We start from the raw sequence: 23,246 nt of genomic DNA on the forward strand, positions 1-23,246 counted from the left end.
GCAACCAGCCAGCCAGAGTACGATTATCCGTGCCCGCCAACATCGGGAGAAAGGGAAAAGTGGATTCACTTGAGCTACATTTCCGCACTCAACATTAGATGCAGAGATTAATTTCCATAGACACAAACGTAAACTGCTCAAGCGAAAAGAAGACCGCCGGCCAGTCAGCCAGCCAGCTAGCACCGGTTCTGGAACGATGACGCGTGAAAGTTTACGTACTCCCCGCGTACGTTCGTTCGTTCGTTCGTTCGTCCGGTGCCAATGGATGGAACTTCATCCGGAAGCCTATTTTGCATTTTATGTTCACGTCCAGCTCGGCATGCCCGATGTTTCGCCGGCCAGCTGGTGGCCGCGGTTGGGGCTGAATTTGAATCATGTTGCTGCTAGGCGTACGATTGAGATTGTGGGTAAATAATAAAGAAACGTAGAATAAAAAACGGCGCTGAAACTGGCTAAAAAAAAGAGAAACTAGTAATTACAGTTATTGAACGTTGTGGGCTTCTATCCAACACTGGTTACTGGAAATAAACTGAAGTTGGGCTATTTATGGAAAGTGGATCTGTTTTGCTGTGCGAATAGTAGTGAAGTAGAATTGCTTTGCTGGCAGCGAGAACGGGACCGTTCAACAACCATTTAATATATTAACACTAAAAGGCCAGAAATAAAACAGATTGTGCCTTGCTTGTTTTACGGTACAAAAATGTGTTAAACGTAATGCTTCAGCTCATTCAAATCGTAACGCAAATCACGTGCATGTGTGGGTGGACTACCAAATCGGGCCAAACACAATGATGACTAATGGCATCTATAAAATTCATCGCTATCTTGTAAGTTACCCGATAATCGAGCTCGTGACTGCGCCCCCTTTCGTCCGGGTTCCATCGTTGAACGCTTGTATTTCCTCACTTGGTTCGAAAAAAAACTATACGCTGTGGGCATCGCATCGAAGAGGTCGACGATCTGTTTTCGACCCCAACGAGGAATCGTTTATTGAATTTATCAATCACGTCACGACAACCGGAGTTCCCGGAGGTTTACTTGCGCTACATGCAATTTGTCGATGAACGGAAGTTGAATCCTTCCGATCGGTTTAAACCGTCATCGGCAGTGGGAGACGAGCCAGCTGGGCGAGTTTAATCGTATGTTTTGACGTAGGACTACGTCTTACGGCAAGTTTTGAGATAGGGTGTCATTCCAAAAAATCGAAAAATGCGAGCGTCACGAAAAATGAAAGGTTTTGAGCGCTAATAGCTCAGCGGTTTTCCAATCGATTTTCAATATTCTTACACCAATCGATCGGAAAATCTTCTAAGAATTGACCCAAATGAAGAAAAGTATGCATTCTTGATGTTGAACTATTGAAAAATTGAAAATAATGAACCTATGTTGTACCAGAATTCTCGCTTCGTGATTGGTTGGAAGATTATTTACGATAAACTAAACCTATACCAATTTGATATCTGTGCTTGGGAAGTAAGCCAAAACAAGTGACCAGGTTTCCTCATTTCAACAAGATTTCTTAACACCGCGGTTCAACCTAGACCATTTTGATGTTCTTGCTTGGGAAGTACGCCAGAGAGAGTAACAAAGCTCCCTCGTGCCAACAGATTTCTTACGAACGCGATTAAACCTAGTCCAATTTGATGTCTGTGTTAGGGAAGTGTGCCAGAAAAAATGACACAAGTTCGTTGTCCCAACAGATCGCAAATTCTTTACTGCGAGACGATTAAACCTAGGCGAACTTGATATCTGTGCTGGAAAAATGTGCTACAGCTGTACTGTTCGGTTATAATACGACTGTATGAATACGCATGCTTGCCGTTTCATTAGAAGTGTAGTGAAAAGAAAAGAAGGATTAAATTGGTAAAATCCCTTCAACAAAGAAACCGTGGATAATAAAAACAATCTTTAATTTCAGTAAGGTAGCAGGAAAGCAATAGTTTGTGTTCTTGATTTTGTTAAATTGTTTTCAAATGCACAATCTTTTGAGAATTGAACGTATGCAATGTTACTACTTTGATAAATGTTACATACCACGCATGTAGCATGTATATATGTTGCATATAGCATGTATACACGATGAATTGAATGATTACAAGCATGAATACATGCCAGTATCACTACAAAGAGACTTACGTAGTCCTGCGTCACCTATATATGCGGTCGTGTCTTTTACACAACCCCTCTGATTTTTTTCACGCTTCGAGTCTTCGTTGGTGCTACATCTATTATAAATATTTATGTGATACTTTACTTTATGTGACAGACGCTTGCCGGAATTGTACGTGATATAGGTTTTAATTAGAGGTTTTCTTATTTTTCATATTTTTATTTAAGATCTAATGTCCCTTAATCAAGCCATGAAACCCAATTTAGAAAGAATGCTCCGTGAATCGCTGATTGTGTACATCATATACTCTGAATGGATCTATTGCTATTGAATAAAACTACTCTGCGAGGGCAGTGAGAAGTGAGAGGAGCTTTTCGCACATGTACTTATAAAGAATCTCTAGATGTGCAAGCAAGCCACCCACTGTTCAACTGTGATTTAATTGCCATTATGCAAAATTTATCCGGTAAACAAAATTGCGCGTTTTGTCTTGATCGATTCTTAGGTGCTTCGAGATTTTAAACGCTTTTTTACCATTAGTGTCTAATTTTTCGCAAAAAAACAAGATGATGTTCTTGCTTCAAAATCAAATGTTTACCCAGCGTCAGTTACTAGACAAGTTCCGGGTGTTACAGTACAAGTTCCGGGTGCAGACTCATCTGTTTGTGGACTTTAAGGCGGCATACGATTCAATCAAACGAAATGAGATGTCGCAGATTACGCTGATTCGTGTGATGCTTGATGGGCCAAAATCATGCTTCAGAATGGCAAGTGAAACCTCAGCCGCTTTCGTGACGTTGGATGGCGTGAAGCAAGGGATGCACTCTCTAACCTGCTATTCATCATTACCTAGGAAGGTGGAATACGAAGAGCAAACGTAGAAAGAAACGGGACTATCATCACGAAATCTCACATGCTTCTTGCATATGCTGCAATATGGTGGAAACATTTATATACTTGGTATGCTCGTAACATGTGACAACGATATAAGGCGCGGGGTAAAACAACGAATTACAGCTGTGAATCGTGCTTTCTACGTATCACGTACCAAGTTGAAGTCCCGTAGTTTGCAAACTCGTACAAAACTGGCGCTCTACAAAACACTAAACCTCCTATTGGCCCTTTACGGACCTGAATCATGGACGCCGGAGGAAGCAGATCGACGACAAGTACATCGAAGATGATCACGTTCAGCCGGTGTTCGAAAGGATTGGAGAACGCAGCCCAGCACCGACAGTACTGGAGGAAAATAATTCGTTCGGCATAGGATCCATAGCGGACCATCACCATCAAAGTAAAGTAAGTAAGTATAATATACTCAAAAATCCTTATTTTTAAAAAGAAAAAATACTGTTTCAAATTTATTGAAAACTTATTTGTATTCGCAATAGCCTGACTCTTCGTGCACGCATATTTGAATGTAGCTGTTCAAATAAGTTCAAAGTTTGTGGGTCCGTTTCAGTACGGGTCGGTACTTTATCTGTGCTGTTTGCGAACCATCCGAAACATTTTTGAAAAAAATGTATACTTTCCGCATCACAACAGTGGTGTAAGCAATTGAGCACTAAACAACCACAGGGGTTAAAAGTATCAAAAAAAGTTGAATTTTCAGCAAACCTTGAGATCTATATCATGTGATATTTCATAAATTTGCAATGAAACAACTAACAAATTGTCCGGTACTGTAAAGAAAAACAGGGCTTTCAAGCGGAGTAAAAAATTTTTGGCGGCCATCTTGGATTTTATCAATAAATTACCATTTTCGGCATGAGCCCTCCAACTGATTTTCGTTTTAAGACCACCATTGGAAAGCTGAGAAAAAATGCTACAAGAAACATTCATAAAATTAGGTGTGCCATGGTATTAACTGCATAAAACAACCAGTCATCTGTAGCAAGATTTACAATTTTCATATAATTACAAGTCCAACGTAATGATTTGGGTTTTATTACCGACCCTTAAAATGGTAATGTTGGCAAAATCGTAATAAAATATCAGTGCAGTGCAGGAATCTCAAAAATTTTTGCCTCCAGTAACGCCCAAATTCATTTGCTTGATTAATAGTCGAGTTATGGGGAAATTTGTGTTTTATTTGTATGGGAGCCCCCCCCCCTCTTAGAAGAAGGAGGTTTCTCAATCTACCATAGAAAAAAAATTCCACCTCTAAAAACCTTCACATGTCAAATTTCGTTCCATTTACTTGATTAGTTTCCGAGTCATAGAGAAATTTGTGTTTCATTTGTATGGGAGCCCCCCTTCTAGCGGGAGAGGGTCTCAAACAACAATAGAATAAAATCCTGTCTCTTGAAACCCCTACATGCCAAATTTGGTTCCATTTGCTTGATTAGTTCCCAAGTTATAATTGTGTTTCATTTGTATAGGAGCCCCCCATTCTAGAAGAAGAGGGGTTTCAAACAACCAAAGAAAAAATCCTGTCTCTTGAAACCCCCGCATGCCAAATTTGGTTCAATTTGCTTGATTAATAGTCAAGTTATGAGGAAATTTTTGTTTTATTTGTATGGAAGCCCCCCCTCCTAAAGGAAGGAGAGGTCTTAATCTACCATAGAAAAAATATCTGCCTCCGAAAACCTTCATATGCCAAATTTGGTTCCATTTGCTTGATTAGTTCCCGAGTTATGAAGAAATTTGTGTTGCATTTGTATGGGAGCCCCCCCTTCTAGAGGGGGGAGGGGTCTCAAACCATGCTAACAACATTCCTCACATCAAACGCAATATGTATGTCAAGTTTCATCAAAATCCGTCGAGCGGTTTGCGAGTCTATACCGGACACACGAACAGCATTTCATTTTTATATATATAGATTGTGATATTTGCAAAATTTGCTATTAAACAAGCTACAAACGACACGATTTTGTAAAGAGAAAAGATAGGGCTTTTAAATGAAGTGAAAAAAATGGCGGCCATCTTGGATTAGGCCGCCATGTTGGATGTTATCGAAAAATCGTCGTTTTCGCCATGACCCCTCAACAGATTTTAAATTTAAGACCACCATCGGAAAGCTCAGAAAAAACATCTACAAGAAACATTCTTCAAATTAGATGTGCAATGCCATAAATTTAAGGAAATTAGTTTTCTGTAGCAAGATATAATACTATTATATGAGAATTGAGTGAGTCAGAAGGAAAGGGGTGTAAGTGACAATAAGTGAATTTCGAGAAAATCAGCTCCACAGTTAACATCATCTAGGAAATTCGTCAGGTCAAATAATACAAAACTAATGACGCACACAGAACTAATGGTTGTGTTAAAATTTCTTTATTAAATTATATTGAAATCTTGGAAAAGCACTTTGATTTTCGGAATTTATAAGATACTAGCTGACCCGACAAACTTCGTATTGCCACAAATTAACCTGTGTTGTACATAAATCATGAATCTCGGATGATCTTTGTCACAATCTCGAGTTTTGAAAGCCCCCCAGCGGGCGGCGCTTCCGACGGCGGGTCACCGGCAACACTCGCGACCGTCTCGTCCTGAATGATCTAGTGTTACTATAGATAGTTTTTGTGGTCTTGTATTGAGTAATGTTTTATGGAAGAGTCTCGAATTTCTCGAGTTCGATTAGTTTTTGAGTTTCGCTAAAATTTCTGTTTTATTTGTATGAGAGTCCATATCCCCCTACCACAGGGGTGAGAGGTCTCTAACTATCGTAAAATGAATTCAAGACTCCAAAATCTCCCACATGCCAAATTTGGTTCCATTTGCTTGATTAGTTCTCAAGTTACAAGGAAATTTGAATTTAATTTGTATGGGAGCTCCCCTCTTAAAAGGGGAAGGGGTCGTAATTCACCATAGAAAAAATTTCTGCCATCTAAAACTCCCACATGCCAAATTTGGTTCCATTTGATTGATTAGTTCTCGAGATAAGAGGAAATTTGCATTTCATTTGTATGGAAGCCCACCCTCTTAAAGGGGAGATGGGCCATAACTCGCTTTCTAAAGAAGAGAGGGGTCTCAATTCACCATAGAAAAAAATCTTGCGTCCAAAACCACTTGTCAAATTTGGTTCCATTTGCTTGATTAGTTCTCGAGTTATGAGGAAATTTGTTTTTCATTTGTAAAGGAGCCCCCCCCCTCTTAAAGTGGGGAAATCCATAGAAAATATACCATAGAAAATATTCTTGCCTACAAAAACACCCACATGATAAATTTGGTTCCATTTGCTTGATTAGTTCTCGAGTTATGAGGAAATTTGTATTTCGTTTGTATGAGAGCCCCCCCTCTAGGTAAGGTAAGGGGTCCTAATTCATCATAGAAAAAATGGTTGCCTCCAAAAACACCCACATGCCAAATATGGTTCCATTTGCTTGATTAGTTCTCGAGTTATGAGGAAATTTGTATTTTATTTGTGTAGAAGCACCCCCTCTTAAAGTTGGGAGGGGTCCTAATTCACCATAGAAAATATTTTTGCCTCCAGAAACCTCCACATGCCAAATTTGGTTCTATTTGCTTGATTAGTTCTCGAGTTATGAGGAAATTTCAATTTCATTTGTATAGGAGCCCCCCCTCCTAAAGTGAGGAGAGGTCCCAATTCATCATAGAAAAAAATTTTGTCTCCAAAAACACCCACGTGCCAAATTTGGTTCCATTTGCTTGATTAGTTCTCGAGTTATGAAGAAATTTGTATTTTGTTTGTATAGGAGCCCCCCCCCTCTTAAAGTTGGGAGGGGTCCTAATTCACCATAGAAAATATTCTTGCCCTCGAAAACTTTCACATGCCAAATTTGGTTTCATTTGCTTGATTAGCTCTCGAGTTATGAGGAAATTTGTATTTCATTTGTATAGGAGCCCCCCCTCCTAAAGTGAGGAGGGGTCCCAGTTCATCATAGAAAAAAATTTTGACTCCAAAAACACCCACGTGTCAAATTTGGTTCTATTTGCTTGATTAGTTCTCGAGTTATGAGGAAATTTGTGTTTCGTTTGTATCGGAGCCCCCCCTCTTAAAGTGGGGAGGGGTTCTAATTCACCATAGAAAATATTCATGCCCTAGAAAACTTTCACATGCCAAATTTGGTTCCATTTGCTTGATTGGCTCTCGAGTTATGAGGAAATTTGTATTTCATTTGTATAGGAGCCCCCCTCCTAAAGTGAGGAGGGGTCCCAGTTCATCATAGAAAAAAATTTTGTCTCCAAAAACACCCACGAGTCAAATTTGGTTCCATTTGCTTGATTAGTTCTCGTGTTATGAGGAAATTTGTATGGAAGCCCCCCCTTTTAAAGAGGAGAGGCGTTATAATTCCCCTTATAAAGAGGGGAGGGGTCTCAATTTACCATAGAATAAATTCTTGTCACCGGAAACACCCACATGCCAAATTTTGTTCTATTTGCTTGATTAGTTGTCGAGTTATGCAGAAATTTGTGTTTCATTTGTATGGGAGCCCCCCCTCATAGTGGGGGGAGGGGTTTCTAACCATAAGGAACATACGGACAGACACACAGACAGACAGACAGAAATCCTTCTTTATAGGTATAGATTTTTGAACATGTTATTTGCACTTACACCCCTTTCCTTCTAAGTTATGCACTTGTATCCCTTTAATTCCAAGCGATTATAAGGAATTACTACTTAGAGTGAAAAAGGTGCAAGTGCATATCTTGGAATCATATTACTATCATCTTTATTGAAAGGTAGATTAGCGGACAGGCGGTAGCAGTTCAGGATTTTCTCGCATCTGACTATTTAGAAAGTTGCAATCTTCGGGAAGGTTGCTCAAATGACTGTCATCTCGGAGATGGCACTGAAAATAGTTCAGAATATTCTCAACGTGCGGCGCTAGTGTATATGCGAGCTCGTTTTATTTGCTATAGCTTATAATCCATGTAACCTCAGATATTAGGTACTTTCTTAGGGAAAGTTGTTAAGTAATAGGAGCCTTGCAGATGGCATAGAAAATAGTGCAGAATAGTTTCACTACGTCGTGCCACCATACATGTTATATACTCGTGTGGGCTGTATCTTGCGCTGCTGACTCTCTAGAACGTTGCGGTCTACGGAAATGTTGTTTAGGTGACATTCATGTTTAAGATGATTTAGAAAATAGTTCTGAATTTTTTCAAGCACTAGTTTATATATCATCATCTTTTAGTTGCCATAATCTTAGTAATCGAAGAAATTACTTTTCTCGGAAACGGAAACGTTATTAGACATCGATTTTTCTAGAATTTAAACTGTATGTAACCCCTACAACGCTTTTTTGCTTGACTAAAAAAATCACATCGGCCCCCCCCCTTCAGTTGCCTCACATCGGAAGGACAAAAACTTCATAAAATATAAGTAATGGCATAACTTGAGAACGGCGGCCTAAAAAAAGGTAAAATGACATAACATGATAATGGTTAATGGATAATGGATAATGGTTGGTCTTACAAAAAAAGTAAAATTTGGATATTTTTGAAAAATATATCAGATTTAAAAAAAATCGAAGGAGATTTTAGAACATGTTTTAAGCTATCCTTAATAAAAATGAGAAAAATCTGAGGGGACATGTTTTGATAATTCAAGTTTAATTATTTTTGTCTTGATTTGGACAAGTTTTTTTCTTTCAGTGAATTTTTTTCCGAAAATATACTTAATTTCCTATAACTTTTTTGTTGACGTCATTTTTAACAAAGAAGTGGTTTCCGAGATACGATATTTAAAAAAAAATCCCATATATAAATACGCCCTTTTGAAAAGTTACTCTTGACGAAAATAATTAAGTTTCGTGGAAAATGAATCCTTGCGTGGCATCCAACATATCAGCAAAATCTCATTTCAATAAAAAATATTCGAGACAAACCGATCATTGTGTTCAGCTCACTAATGCGACTATTTCGTCGCGCATTAGTCATTCCGACCAATCTTGATTGCGGACACCCCATCTCGCTTCCAACTAAATCTATCAAAAATATAGAGAACGCCTACTTTTCTTATCTCCTGGCAGGATCGCCAAATGTGGAATCCGAGCCGTCCCAATACAAGTTAGTAGGACCTGTCGTAGGGAATCCACTGGGTACACCGGTCTGCCGTAAATTGCTTGTTATCTGCTTTACCATTTGAGACGGAAAGCTGCTAACTTTCCGAACGAAAAATATCATGTTGTTGCCGAAGTCATGTGTCGTGTTGCTGGCGTTGTAGTCATTTATCGTGCTGTTTGCATCGTTATCATACAATGTGTTGTTGCCGTCGTTATTGCTCTATTGGCATAATTATAGATGGTTATCTTGAATAAAGTATCACCTTCTTTGATATTGACAACTCATATCCCATATATCGTCCTCAATTATCCTTGTTTTTTGAAGTTAACCAACTGGAAGGGTCTTCTGGCACGTTCCTACTTACTCAAACCATACCTCAAAGGAGACCTATCAAAATAAACTGCTGTCAAAAAATGACAAATCCATTCTCAACTTGGAAGTGCTGGAGTTACATAAGTGATGCATCCGAAAATTAAGTGAATCGAGCTTTATGTCGACACGTAAAAGACGACTACGGGCTTAAAATACTGAACAGTCGAGTGACGTCGTTAGCGAACAACGAGAATAGTAGTGGTCCTAAAATGCTACCTTCAGGTACTGCTAAACAGGGATGGCACGATCACTTTGACTCAATTTACATTCATTTGACCCGTACGTCTCAGCCAAGCAAAATTTCACTAAGTTTTATATGAGACATTTATAGAATTAGTTATTATCTACAATTTTGCTGAATAAAATTTGTGAACGTTCATTTAGTTACTAATGAGGTACACTGAAGTCGCTTCTTACACAGTTTGTTTTTTACGCGACTATTTTAGGCGAATTTCGGAATTTAGGCGGTTTTTTTACGCGAATTTCGGAATTTACACGGATGTGCTCAAAACGTCGGTTTTTTCGCGTAGTGTTAAAATCCAGTTTTTTACGCAAAATTTTGGTTTTTTATGCGAATTTTGGAATTTACGCGGTTTTTTACGCGAATTTCGGAATTTACGCGACTTTGTTTACGCGAATTTCGGAATTTACGCGGTTTTGATTTACGCGGAATGTATCCTTCGCGTAAAAAGCGACTTGAGTGTACTAGCATTCTAGCTCCGTAACTACAAAAGACTTAATTCAGCAAAACTTAATTCAGGAAAATTGTAGATAATAACTAGTTCTTCAAACGTCCCATACTTAACTTTTTCAAATTCGGCTTGACTGAGACGGTACTGTCAAATCAATGTGAATTTAGTCAAAGTGATTGTGCCATCCCTGCTCCTGAACCGTTTTGAAATTACCTTAAGAGGAAATGGGCGGTCATTACCGTTTCATCGGAAAGCTCGATTTCGGAGGCAGATTTTAAGCTCAAAGCAGGGGTTCGGTTTTTAGAATTCTATTCACTGCATTCTTCTTGCCAATCTGAACACAGAAAATATATTTTCATGAAGAGAAGTTTTGTTTCAAACAAAAAAAACTGCTTTTCAAATTATCAGAACCAATGACGATTTTTTTCTTCTCTTGCCCAGGAAAGCAAGCTAAATGAGACTCCAAATTTGTCCAATTCGCCTAGTAAGATTTCGTAATCGACACGGTCGAATGCCGCGTTCGGATCAGTGTAAATGGCGTCTGCACGATTACCATGGCAAGAGCAATATGTCGTTAAGAACAGTTTCAAGAGCAATGGTTCTAGAATGCTGCCCTGTAGAAAGGCCGGAAATATTCGAGAGACATTCAGATAGCTGCTGACCTGAACAGTTTTTCCAGTTTAGTCACTAACACGTTGTGGTCAACACATTTTTTTTAGATTGGTATAAACCGCACCAATTTGGGCGCCTACGCTCTTGTTTTATGAGCATGTATTTTTTCCATGTGTGGGCTCATCACTGCGCCCAGTATAGTTGATCTGTTGTAATAACGATCGGATGTTTGCTGTATGACCTGCACTGCATTTCTTTTTGCTATTATAATCGCTATTGAGTGAGCGATATGCTTATTAAATTTTATGCGTGCTTGTGTGTATTGGGGTTTACCCTTCCTTCAACGCTTGATCTACTTTACCCACTTCCCAACAAACATTTTTGTTGAATAACAGCTTATCAAGCGCTTGTTTACTGGATATTAGCTGTATAATGGTTGAATAAACTGCTCTTCAAATAAAATGTTTGTTGGGTTATTCCTCGCTGCCAGTACTATCCTACATTAAAGCCATCCCTGGCGAGGGCTCATTCGTTCCTCTGACCAGTACACTTAACTATAGGAGGGACTTTTGCACTGTCAAGAGGCTTCAGTGGGTAAATATAGAATTGAGCATGAAGAAAGGGTAAATGAGGGGCCTGAGAATAAACCCATGCTAAAGTCACTTGACATCGAATGGTTTGATTCTACTAAGATTCGAACCCATGACCACTCGCTTGTTAAAGCACTATAAATACTATACATTTCGCAAGGTTTGTAGCAATGGAACGTTTTGGACAAAGTCCATCTAGGAGGAATACAATGTTTTTATTCCTTTTGTGCTATAGGTATACATGGGTCAAACAGATCAAAGTTGGGAAAAAGTTTTCTTGCTCAAGATTGTATAGTAAAAACCTTTTTGACATGTCAACCAGATAGTCGGTTCTAAAACACAACAGATTTTTTCCTCGAAAAAAATGTAACCGTTTAGATCTGCAATAGCTAAGAGACGTAGGTAAGAGTACCTGGCTTTTTATACAATGAATAAGTCTGTATTGATTACGAAAGCGTTTGGAGGTTTTGAATTACTCAAATACCTATGTTGAATATGTTTATGTCAGAGTACGCAACTGAAAAAGATATTGAACAATCTGTTGTTCTCATAATTTTAAAGTCTTTTTATAGCCGAAATTTACATAAAACCAAAAACTGTAATTACGAATGGTGTACCTATATTATCCAACATAATACACTGACAACTATAAATTTTGCGAAACAAGATGCATTTTTTTCTTTTGGCAAAAATGTTATAATGCAATCGATTTGAATAACTACACAGCAAACCCCTACGGACACATTAATAATCGTAATATTCAGCACGCTTGGCAGCACGATGAGCTCTCTGGCCTACCTGGTGTTCGAAGGAAGTAGATTGTTTCCCGTCTGCCACTCGCTTTTGAACAGTAGCGGCCGCTCTCTGTTGCTCCCGAACCGGTACCGTTGCTGCTGCTGATGATGATGATGGCGATGATTGTGATAAAGCAAATGTTTCTCCAGCTGGAAGCAATTTATAGCTCGGGCAAATCCGCGTGATATGTGCCCCTTCCTGAGCAATTTTGGTTGAACAAACCTTCTGTTTTGTTTACGTTGCACAATATTATTCGCTAGCACTATTAGCCAATTTTAACACTCTATATTTTTAATGCACTAGGTACTTTTCAACAATAATTCAATTAATTCCGCGAAGCACAAGAAACCTGAAAGCGACCTGCAATTACCTTAGTTAGTTAGCTAGAAAACTAATCATATTTCTGCTTGCGGTCATATAATCTTGTACGCCACTAATTAATTTAACACCGGAAAATATTCTGTGCAGGTTCGATACACCGTCCACAAATGCCAATACCTTATTGTTCATGTAAAAAAAATACTTTCCAGTGACGGAAATGCACACAGCGAATACTTCCTGTCAGTTTTAGTAGTTCATACTCTCTGCATATTCTGTCGCACTCCACTATGCGAAAAATTTACGATTTTATTCCTGTACATCCATCAACAAAGCTCCTAGTTTGTTCTAGCGACAGAAAATTTGCAGTCAGAGAAAAACTGCCACACAGGGAGTAGCAAGCATTAAATAAAAACCAGAATAATGTAAAGAAAACACTACCCGGAGAACTGTACGAACGAAAAAACACAACCAAACGACTTGAAAGACAACAGCGAACTAAAACTGAACGGAACGGAGTCACCGAACAGAACCGGTCGGTCGATGATGGGGTGGCGCTGGAGCGTGGTGAGTTTAGCTTCCGTTGTGTTGCGCTTGTTGCACGGAGCCAGGAGCCACACGGAGGAGAATGGCGTTCCGTGGTGTGTAGCGAATATTGATGATAGTTCAAGAAGTTTACCACCATAAAGATATTGGTGTTTAAAAAAAATTCGTGAACCATCAGCGAATTGTCGAATTGATGAACTGTAATTCCTTATGGGAACCAGTTCCAGGGTCATAGTGACCTCTCAGATCCGGATGGCTCGTAATTGCAGTAAAGTAACTGATATGACCACAGTCGATCATTTGTTTAAAAAAACGCATTTCTTTCAAACAATAAAAAAATTTGACAAAATTATCTGAAAAAGTGATGTCGCGGTCTCCGAATGAACACCGCAATAACTCCGGGACCATATAACACATGGTCGGGAACTGTAGGAATTATGAAAATGGAAAAAATTACGGGATAACTCCTAAATTAGGTGAAAATATATTGAAACATAAAAAAGGTACGGCAATTTCAATGAATTTTACGGTACCTAAAATGATGTGGACCTTAGAGTTGTAATGTATGGAACGAGTATGGAATAAGAAAAACCGAGTCTTCATAAATATTGTATGAGGGATTTGCTTAGGGAGCCTTCTTACCCCACCTTACCCTATACAGCGTGGTACCGTTGTACACCACTACAACTATACAACCGCATCCAGTTTGCTTTTTCCGTTTTCACAGTTTCTCCGAGAGAACTGTTTACCGAAGAGAGAAAGAAACTGCAATCCACAGGCTGGCATTTGTGCCGCGAAACTGCCAGCTTGTATAAGTTTCTGACGGAAGTTTCTCTTTCTGATGAGTGTATTTTTGAACTTTACCTATTTTGAAGTAAGTTTCAATTTTTTTGTTGTGTACCTTTCTTGTAGAGTGTAGGTGTCAAAATTCATAGAGAGGTAAATAAAGTAAGGAGTAAACCAACCAAGCCTCACGAAACGATCAACAAACGATTTATAAAAGCGTAGAACACTATTCAACTTGTTTTGCAGTTATTTTCTTCCATCAAACGAAATAAGCAACATTTAAACAAAGCTAATATGCTTAATTTGCAAGCTTACGCTAGCGGTAGCAGCAGTACCGGTAGCAGTGACGATTCCGACCAGGAGGACCCTAAAAGAAAATGCATACGGCCGAAGGAGGAAGAGCTAGCACATCTAAAACCTGTGGTGGACAGTTCGCTATCGGTTGCTAAAACACTGCAAATTTGTGCCGCTCCTATTGTGATACCAACGGTAAGTTGAATGACTATAAAAAAATCGTATTGGTTGCCTAACCTAACCGAATTTTTCCCCAGGGTCAAGCAGAAGTTGCGCGAATGCTGGCTCCGACAACTAACGAGTTGTCCTACAATCCACGGTACGAGGAACTATTTGCTCCAGTTGCTGGACCAGCCAATCCTTTCTTAACGGAACAGATGAAAGCACCGAAGAACACCCTAACTGGATTCGTCGAATCCGCCCATATAAGCGACTTTCAGTTTGAAAACCAGCGTAAAACTTTCCACAGCTACGGGTATGCACTGGATCCTTCTGTCGATGCTAATAACGGTGCTGGATCCGAGGAAGGTCCAAGTTATGTTGGCCACTTACAGGCAGCTTACGACACGGAAGGCAAAACTGTATTCGAGTCTTCGAAGGCTAATCGAGCCGGGGATAAAAGAAAACGACTAAAAAACGATAACCCCGAAGACGTTGAAGGTTTCCTTGGTCCCTGGGGTAAATTTGAGGACGAACAGACGGTGGCACGACCCACCGAACAAGAACGTGCCGAGTTGGAAGAAATGATGGCGAAAAAGCAACACCGAAACCGCGTAACCGAGGATAAACCCATCGAAGAGAAGTCAGTGCTACATATTAAGGATTCTGTCGATTATCAGGGTCGATCGTTTCTTCATCCACCGCATGATGTGGGCGTTAATTTACGCAAAACCGGTGCACCAGACCGATGCTTTCTGCCGAAGGCACACATCCACACCTGGACCGGTCACACGAAGGGCATTTCTGCGATTCGGTGGTTTCCCAAATCGGCCCATCTGCTGCTGTCCTGCAGTATGGATGCTCGAGTCAAGCTGTGGGAGGTGTACAATGAGCGTCGCTGTGTACGGACGTATTCCGGCCATCGGCAAGCCGTACGGGATGTCAGTTTCAACAATCGGGGCGATAAATTCGTATCGGCTGGTTACGATCGCTATCTTAAACTTTGGGATACGGAAACGGGTGACGTCATTTCACGTTTCAGTTCTCGTAAGATACCGTTCTGTGTAAAGTTTCATCCAGACTTTAACAAACAGCACTTGTTTGTGGCTGGAACATCCGACAAAAAGATTATTTGTGTAAGTAACTCGAAATGAAGCTTATTTGTTTATAATTCATTTATCTTTTATTTCAACTGCAGTGGGACACTCGCAGCGGAGACATCGTTCAGGAGTATGATCGACATTTGGGCGCTGTTAACACGATCACGTTTGTGGACGAGAACCGTCGTTTCGTGACCACATCAGATGACAAAAGTCTACGCGTGTGGGAGTGGGACATTCCGGTCGATATGAAGTACATCGCGGACCCGACGATGCACTCGATGCCGGCCGTTACACTTTCGCCCAACGGCAAGTGGTTGGCGTGCCAGAGTTTGGATAACAAAATTGTCATCTTTTCCGCCATCAACCGTTTCAAGATGAATAGGAAAAAATCTTTTACCGGACACATGGTGTCCGGCTATGCGTGTAATTTGGATTTTTCACCTGATATGAGGTAGGATTGTTCTTCTCTTTTGTGTCGAACGTGTTAATTTATTGTCATTTTTTATACAGTTACCTAGTGTCTGGAGATGGTGATGGCAAATGCTACATTTGGGACTGGAAGACGACAAAGCTTTACAAGAAGTGGCAAGCTCACGAAAACGTATGCATTGCAGCCTTATGGCATCCACATGAAGCCAGCAAACTAGTTACTGCTGGGTGGGATGGAGTAATCAAATATTGGGATTAACGAGTATTCTTTTTTCTGTCATGCGGTGTAATTGAGTACTAGAACATTGTAAAATAAAACTGGTGAAGATGATTGTTTATTCGGTTTAATAAACGACGATGATCACCAATTCTGTTTTATTCCCATTAATTTAAAAGAAATCGGCCTTACTGAACTAACCTTTTCATCTTTTTGTGGAAATTTACTGATTATGTCGAACTCACACGGACACGGACGTTTATCCCTACATCCACGCGGTTCCAGCTGGGATATAGAAACCAAGGAAAGATGGGACCAACTCCGGTGGAAACTTGGTCGTATGCGTATGCGTATGTTGTATGTGTATTCTCCACGTTAGAAGCGGCTCTCAACGGCGTCTGCTTTCTACGAAGAGGCGGCAATGGTATCACCTGTCGTCAGGAAAGATTCTCATCAACAACCCGGATATCGTTGGCTACCCAAAGGACAATTGTATTGTATAAAGCTTATCAAGCGCCTGTTCTACACTCAAGTATTCTTTTACACGGTTTGGTTTTTCGACTAAGGGCAACTAAGGGACGATTCCCTCATTGCTTATTACATTTGGGAGACGCCCGGTATTCGTCACGTAGTATGTAAATGGTGCCTAAGTTGTACCGTTCTGGAGTAATCGAAAAAAACAAACCGTATAAAAAAACTTTAGTGTACCAGTATTAGCTGTACAATAGTTGAATAAGCTTCTCCGAAACAGAAATGTTTGTTAGGTAAGATGTCGCCATGAGCATCTGGGTCTGCCTCTTCTTCATTGTCCTTGCGGATTGCGGTTGAGTGTTTCTTTGGTGTCGTTCGCTTCTTCCCTCAAGTAAGATATGCTCGTAACACTTTCATTTCCATTCTCGAACTTCTGTTGCTATCAATGGTTGATGATATCGACGATGGCGTTCCGTGTGGGACATCCAGTGATGATATACAGCACCGATGATAATATGCAATCCTGTCTTATAACAGCAGTAACTCTTATAGAGTCGGATGAGATTCTTAGTGAGCCTCGATGAGATGGACTACTTTATCTGGACTCCTCTACATCTAAGTGACTGGCAAAGGGTGAACATGTGCATTCCACAACCTCTGTTCATTAACTGCTATTCCTACCTCCACGAGGGGCCAGTTGGGGTTCGCAACTTCGGTTGTCGCATTCTAACAGGAAAGAAGGCACAATGGCTCCCGCCCACATTAAGATGGCAGCCCCATCAGCGGGATAACCCAACAAATATTTCTGTTTAAGAGTAGCTTATTCAACTGTTGCATAGCTAATACCCGTGGTACAAGCGCTTGATAAACTGTGGTACAACAAAAATGTTCCTTGGGAAGTACCTTAGGTTAACAGCCTACTGTACCGGGACACAAAAAAGTTACCGAAAATGAAAGAAGAAATCTCTCTGGATTATTGGCAGCGAGCATGAAAACACAGACACGCATCGGAACATGGAATATACTGACCCTTGCCCAGCAGGGCAAGCTGGCTCAACTTGTAAGGGAAGCTAGCCGCCTGAAGCTAGAAATCCTGGGGCTGAGCGAGGTCCGCTGGCCGGGTACTGGCGAACACAGGACATCATCCGAGCAAGTCTTGCTCTACTCATCTGGCATACGAGGTGAAAATGCTACTCGAGAAAGAGGAGTTGGATTCCTACTGAGCCCAGGGGCACATGAAGCCCTGATGAAGTGGGAACCGATAAATGAGCGAATAATCGTTGCCAGATTCAGAACACGGGTTAGGAACCTTACAGCAATCCAGTGCTATGTGCCAACAGATGCTGCCGACCTGCAGGAGAAAGAGTTTTTACAGCCAGTTGAACAGCATGGTTGAGAAAATCCCGAAGGGGGACATCCAAATCCACATGGGCGACTTCAACGCGAAGATTGGCTCAAACAACGCGGACCTTGAACGTGCTTGGGTCGCATTGGCCTACGAGAGATGAGCGAAAAAGGGAGCTGTTTACAGAATTTTGTGGTAATAACAATATGGTCATTCCCAACAAACATTTTTGTTGATTAATAGCTTATTCAACCATTGTATGGCTAATTACCGGGTAACAAGAGTTTGATAAGCTGTTATACAATAAAAATGTTTCTTGGGTTGGTGGATCGCTCTTCCCCCATAGACCGGTGCATAAAGTCACGTGGGTTTCCCGAGACGGCCGAACAAAAAACCAAATCGACTACATCTGCATCAGCCGGAAATGGCGAAGGAGCCTTCTTGATGAACGCAACAAACGCAGCGCTGATATTGCATCCGACCATCATCTTGTTATCGCTGAGATACGTCTGCTCGTCGGACGTATCCAACGAGGGGAGAAAAATGTTGGGTGCCGCTACGACGTCCGCCGATTGCAGAATCCTGAGGTGAAAAGGCCTTTGTCGAACAACTTGAATCTCGAGCCTCGGAGTTGTCACCTGGTGGAACCGTCGAAGAGCAATGGACCGGCATCAAGAAAGCCTTCGACACGACCAGTGATAAAACCGTCGGCACAGCGCGCAGCGGGCGGAGGGAATGGATTTCGGAGGAAGATCGACGAGCGGAAAGAGGTGAACGCCGGCATTGAGCGAGCGCGTACCAGATCGGCTAAGACAACTGCCCCTCCCCGTCCCCTAGTAGCACAGTTGTTATAAACTAGTTGTGGTAACCGATTAATGACTAATTTCAGTCATAAATAGGTTGCAGTAACCAGAAATGACAAAAAGTGTGCTACTTGGGTCAACGATACGCCGAACTGGAGAGGGCTGTTAAACGTGCTTGTAGGCGGGACAAGAGACCTAAAATTATAGGGACAAGAGAGCCTGGACTAACTCCCTAGCCGAACAAGGAGAAACCGCCGCCTCTAATGGCGATATCCGCTTGTTGTACAATATTTCTCACCGCCTTAGTGGTGCCATGATGAATACAAAGATGCCGCTAAAGGACAGAGCTGGTCAGCTACTGACTGACCGTACAGAACAGCTTAAGCGATGGTCTGAACATTTTGAACAACTCTTCGGAGTTTCAAATGTCAGAGACCAACAAAACCAGCAGCGTATGACGCCTACAGTTCGTCGAATTAATCGCGTCAACTCGGAGGCGCCAGCGCTGGATGAAATTGTAGCAGCCATCAAGAGTATGAAATCCAATAGAGCGCCAGGGATAGACTGTATTTCAGCCGAAACGCTCAAAGCTGACCCATCCTTGTCAGCCCAGATGATGCATCAGCTTTTCAGCAATATATGAGAAACCGCAACTTTTTCGGTGGACTGGATGCAGGGCATATTGGTCAAAGTCCCTAAGAAAGGAGACCTAACTGAATGCGGTAACTGGCGTGGCATCACGTTGCTCTGGATTACTCTCAAAGTACTCTTTAAGGTAAATCTTCAACCGGATCCAGGAGAAGATCGACGCTACTCTCCGGCGGCAGCAAGCTGGATTCCGTACTGGCCGATCATGTGTAGACCATATCACAACGCTCCGCATTATATTGGAGCAGATCAACGAATCAACGAATTCCAGGACTCTTTTCTGCTGGTGTTCGTTGACTTCGAAAAGGTGCAGCATTACACCTAGTTAAGTAAAATTTGGATCGAGCAGCCCCTCGTTTCGATGGTCTGCTCAGAATTATGCTAGTTGAGTCGAAGAGAGAAGGAGTACCACTTGTGGGTACGTTTAGTAGATGTGAGCACTTGAGTGGCACTGAGTTGTTCGCCCACTGGAACTCGGGATAGGTTGGAAAGTTACGTGGGAGCGGGTGGTTGCGACGAGTACGCACCTCCTAAAGTTGAGTTAACCCTTGTTCGGCGCTTTGCCCAGAGACAGAAGGAGGACTCGGGTTCGTTTCTGGCTTCAAGAGAAACGGTTCGGTTGGATCCGAAACTTCGGATGTAAGAAACCAATACTTTACAATGCTTCGCGGTGTCTCCGTCGTTAACAAATAACTTCGGAAAAACGGGCTTTCGTAAATGATTACGTAGTTCCGGTTAATATATATTTTTACGATGCCTCGCTGATCTGAGGGACAGCAAACTGTTACTCTGCCACTTTGTTCTAGACCGTGGAAGAGTTCGGCAGTTTTTTAAAGTTTTCTTGCTTCGCGCCGCGTAGTGATCCAAAGGTATCACGTGTAAGGGTAAAATAGTTTAGTTAGTGATTCTCAATATAGTTTTTCTTTTAGATAAATTAGCTCGTTAATGCGTTCCTGGTGCAGCTGTTAGTGCTGATTTAATCAAGTCGGAATATCGGGTAACCCGAATTCCTGTTAAAGGTATAGTGAAGCGTTAAATGGGAAGAGTGCAAGTGTGTGAGGTTAATTCCGACCTTACGATGTCGGCCGTATCTTTGGTGCAGGTAAAAAGTGCTGCAGACGCCATCGATCCGAGTTCTCGTTCATCCGCCGTTATACCACGCCGTCTAGTGACAGAGTTCCTGGTCATCGGTCAACCACGACCACAAGAACGCCGTACGCCAAAAACCACGCGCGTTACCTGGAAGCCGTACTCGGGTCAGCACGTTTCCGCCTTCGCGGGACACCGAGCATACCACGTGGATCGCAGGATTCAGAAGGAGGTACCAGTAAAACAATGGTAGTGAGTAATTTTTATTTTTATTTTGTCATGCGCATGTACAAAATTTCCCCCTCCGCATATATTCGCCCGGCGTCGCTAAGAGCGGCCGGTTCAGTGCACTCTGTTGCACCAGATTTTGAGGGAGTTCCCAGGTTTGGGTGGTAATTAGCTCAAAGCTAGAAAATCAATTTATTTAGAATAAAAATATATTCTTTCCTCTCCTACTCACAATTTAGTCTCCCGTACTATTATTCACTTATCTAGTCACAACAGAGTGTAGATTTCTAATCTGTCAGTTATTATAAGTGCATGATATAAATATTCTAGCTTAGTTTTATAAATAGTTTTAATTTACCCGTATTTATTTGCATGTAACAATTATAATTGAGAAATCCGAAAAATGTTACAGTCTTATATCAAAGATCCAAGTAAAACTCACTATATATGTCTTAGTTCTGTCACTCTATTTCGCCCGTCATCGGGATCGGCGTGTCGCGTCGGTTACCGTTTGTTGCAAACGCTACAAGGGGCTGTTGAGGCGAACATCCTCCTCCCGTGTCGCCACAACTTCCGATTTGGCGGCACCAGAGCTTACGACGTCCAGCAATGCCAACCTTGTAGCAGGTCTCTTTAGTAACCCACCAGAAGTCCGCACTTCTGCCCGGCGAATCACTCCATCCTTTCCCGGAAATACTCGGACTACCCGTCCTCGCAACCACCTATTCCGCACGTTTTCGTCAACCACGAGAACTAGATCTCCTACTTTTATTGGTGCTACGTTCAGGAACCATTTCATCCGCCGAGTTATCGTCGGTAGATACTCCCTCACCCAACGACGCCAAATGTTATCCAAAGTGTGTTTTACTAGGTTCCAGCTACTCCGCAGGGTCATTCCAGAATCCGTAGGGAATTTCTCCGGTTTTCGTACTCCGTCTGAACTCAGAAGTAGGAAGTCGTTGGGAGTCAGAGATGCACGATTGGCCGTATCTAGAGGAACGAAGGTGAGCGGTCGAGAGTTTACCATACTTTCGGCTTCTACAAGTGCTGTAGCGAACGACTCGTCTTCGAGCTTTCGCACTGCCGGAACAAACGCTAAGGCTGCTTTCACTGCCCGGACCATTCTTTCCCAACAACCCCCCATGTGAGGGGCGGCAGGTGGGTTGAACCTCCACTGGGTGTGGGCGTTTGTAAAAGTACTACCCAACTCCTCGTTGATCCTCTTCATTTCTTCCTGCAACTCCCGATTCGCTCCAACAAAGTTTGTCCCGTTGTCGGAGTAGATCACTTGAGGGGAACCACGTCGTGCAATGAATCGCCTTATCGCCTTCTTGCACGCATCCGTAGATAGACTAGCCACTACCTCTAGATGGATAGCCCGTATTGTCAGGCACGTAAACAAGCAGACCCACCGTTTTGCAACACCTCTTCCAATTTTCACCAAGTAGGGACCGAAGAGGTCAACACCCACATACGAGAAGGGGCGTACGAAGGGTTCCAACCGGACCGACGGAAGTGGGCCCATTTTTGGAGCTACCGGCATCGCTTTATAAACACGGCACCATATGCATCGTTTCCTGGACATACGTTAGGCTAACCAGACGTCCCGGATTATGCGGGACAGTCCCGGAATTGAATGGCTTGTCCCGGATTACTAAGCGTCCCGGAGAATGTCCCGCATTGATTAATCTTTTAATCGAAACAGTTTCCAAGGATGCAACATAGGAAATTAAGTAACATTGCATGAACAAACCTACTGTTGACACCGGTCGTTAGCCAGTGCACACCCTTTCCAATCACGGCCACGGCCAGCCGGCACTTCGAACTCCTCATCTGTCCAATGTCTGGTGACTGTTCTGTTCATCTTCAGCTTTCGCTTCTTTATCCCCCAGTATTTGAATACTGGAAGAACCCAGGGATAATTTGGTGCACTCAGCTCTTTTGAGATGAACAAAAGTCCATGGTCCCTTGTAGCATGCAAGCTAAAACTGCGGTAGGCTGTCATGGGACTTAATGAATGGCAAAATCCGCCTGGTGAGGCACCTAACCCTGTGTATCTCCGAATTCTTGTCCGTCACAAAATACTGGTTTTCACACGAATGCCAGTGAAACAGATCCCTTGCCAAGTCATGACCTTTTATCATGAACCCATCCCCAAAACCAATCTCGAATCTACCACAAACCCTACCGCGAACCTGAGCATGAATACATGCATCGCGTTTCGTCACCACCCGGCCGCATCCCGGATTCTAGCTTTTGTTTATTGTTTGAGGCTTCTGTTGGGCTCCCCACTTCCTCGGTAACACTTGTAGCCATTCCGAGACGGATTCGCCGTACAGCGGTCAGTAATCAGTTTTTGTCGCCAAAGCACAATCCGTGATGCTGAGATCAGCCTTGACTTTCCAAATGACCCTCAACCGCAGTTAACGATCAAGAGTTCAACTCCAATGTCTGACCTGCGCCTTGTGGACAGCCCTGAGAGTTTCCTTGCAACCCTCAATTACTCACACCACAGATCTTTTAGAACAATCCGTCAGTGCCGCCAGCTCCCGAGCCGACACTAATGGATTCTGCAGGTGACCACCCACAGTTACTACCATTTCTCCTCCTGCATGATGAATATCTCGAAACCACGTTACCTTTAAACTGTGAAAAAATAAT

At 42.0% G+C, this 23,246-nt stretch overlaps 2 protein-coding genes across 4 annotated transcripts in view; one reads left to right on the plus strand and one right to left on the minus strand.

The window, feature by feature from the left end:
- LOC128740172 (myosin heavy chain 95F) overlaps positions 1-12,970 on the minus strand; it is a 103,197-nt gene extending 90,227 nt beyond the window's left edge. For 2 of the 3 annotated variants that reach the window (XM_053835704.1, XM_053835708.1), the window contains exon 1: positions 12,153-12,952. The gene's annotated coding sequence lies outside the window, so the exon portion shown is untranslated. Of the gene's footprint in view, positions 1-12,152 lie in introns of all 3 variants that reach the window. The other variant, XM_053835701.1, reaches the window with a different exon arrangement.
- Positions 12,971-14,003: 1,033 nt separating this feature from the next.
- On the plus strand, positions 14,004-16,120 carry LOC128743646 (pre-mRNA-processing factor 17). The gene is made up of 4 exons (XM_053840267.1): positions 14,004-14,288; positions 14,351-15,388; positions 15,451-15,806; positions 15,866-16,120. Exons 1-4 carry the CDS (start codon positions 14,094-14,096, stop codon positions 16,041-16,043), a joined length of 1,767 nt encoding a protein of 588 aa, XP_053696242.1. The 5' UTR covers positions 14,004-14,093; the 3' UTR covers positions 16,044-16,120.
- Positions 16,121-23,246: the final 7,126 nt, after the last annotated feature.

This window comes from Sabethes cyaneus, chromosome 1, assembly GCF_943734655.1.
Source record: "Sabethes cyaneus chromosome 1, idSabCyanKW18_F2, whole genome shotgun sequence".
Classification (NCBI taxonomy): Eukaryota; Metazoa; Arthropoda; class Insecta; order Diptera; family Culicidae; genus Sabethes; species Sabethes cyaneus.

Bases quoted from the DNA above. Each gene is read 5' to 3' on its own strand.
- LOC128743646 (XM_053840267.1), top strand. From the start codon at position 14,094: ATGCTTAATTTGCAAGCTTACGCTAGCGGTAGCAGCAGTACCGGTAGC. The intron at 14,289-14,350 runs GTAAGTTGAATG...ATTTTTCCCCAG, and splicing joins CTCCTATTGTGATACCAACG to GGTCAAGCAGAAGTTGCGCG. The intron at 15,807-15,865 runs GTAGGATTGTTC...TTTTTTATACAG, and splicing joins GATTTTTCACCTGATATGAG to TTACCTAGTGTCTGGAGATG.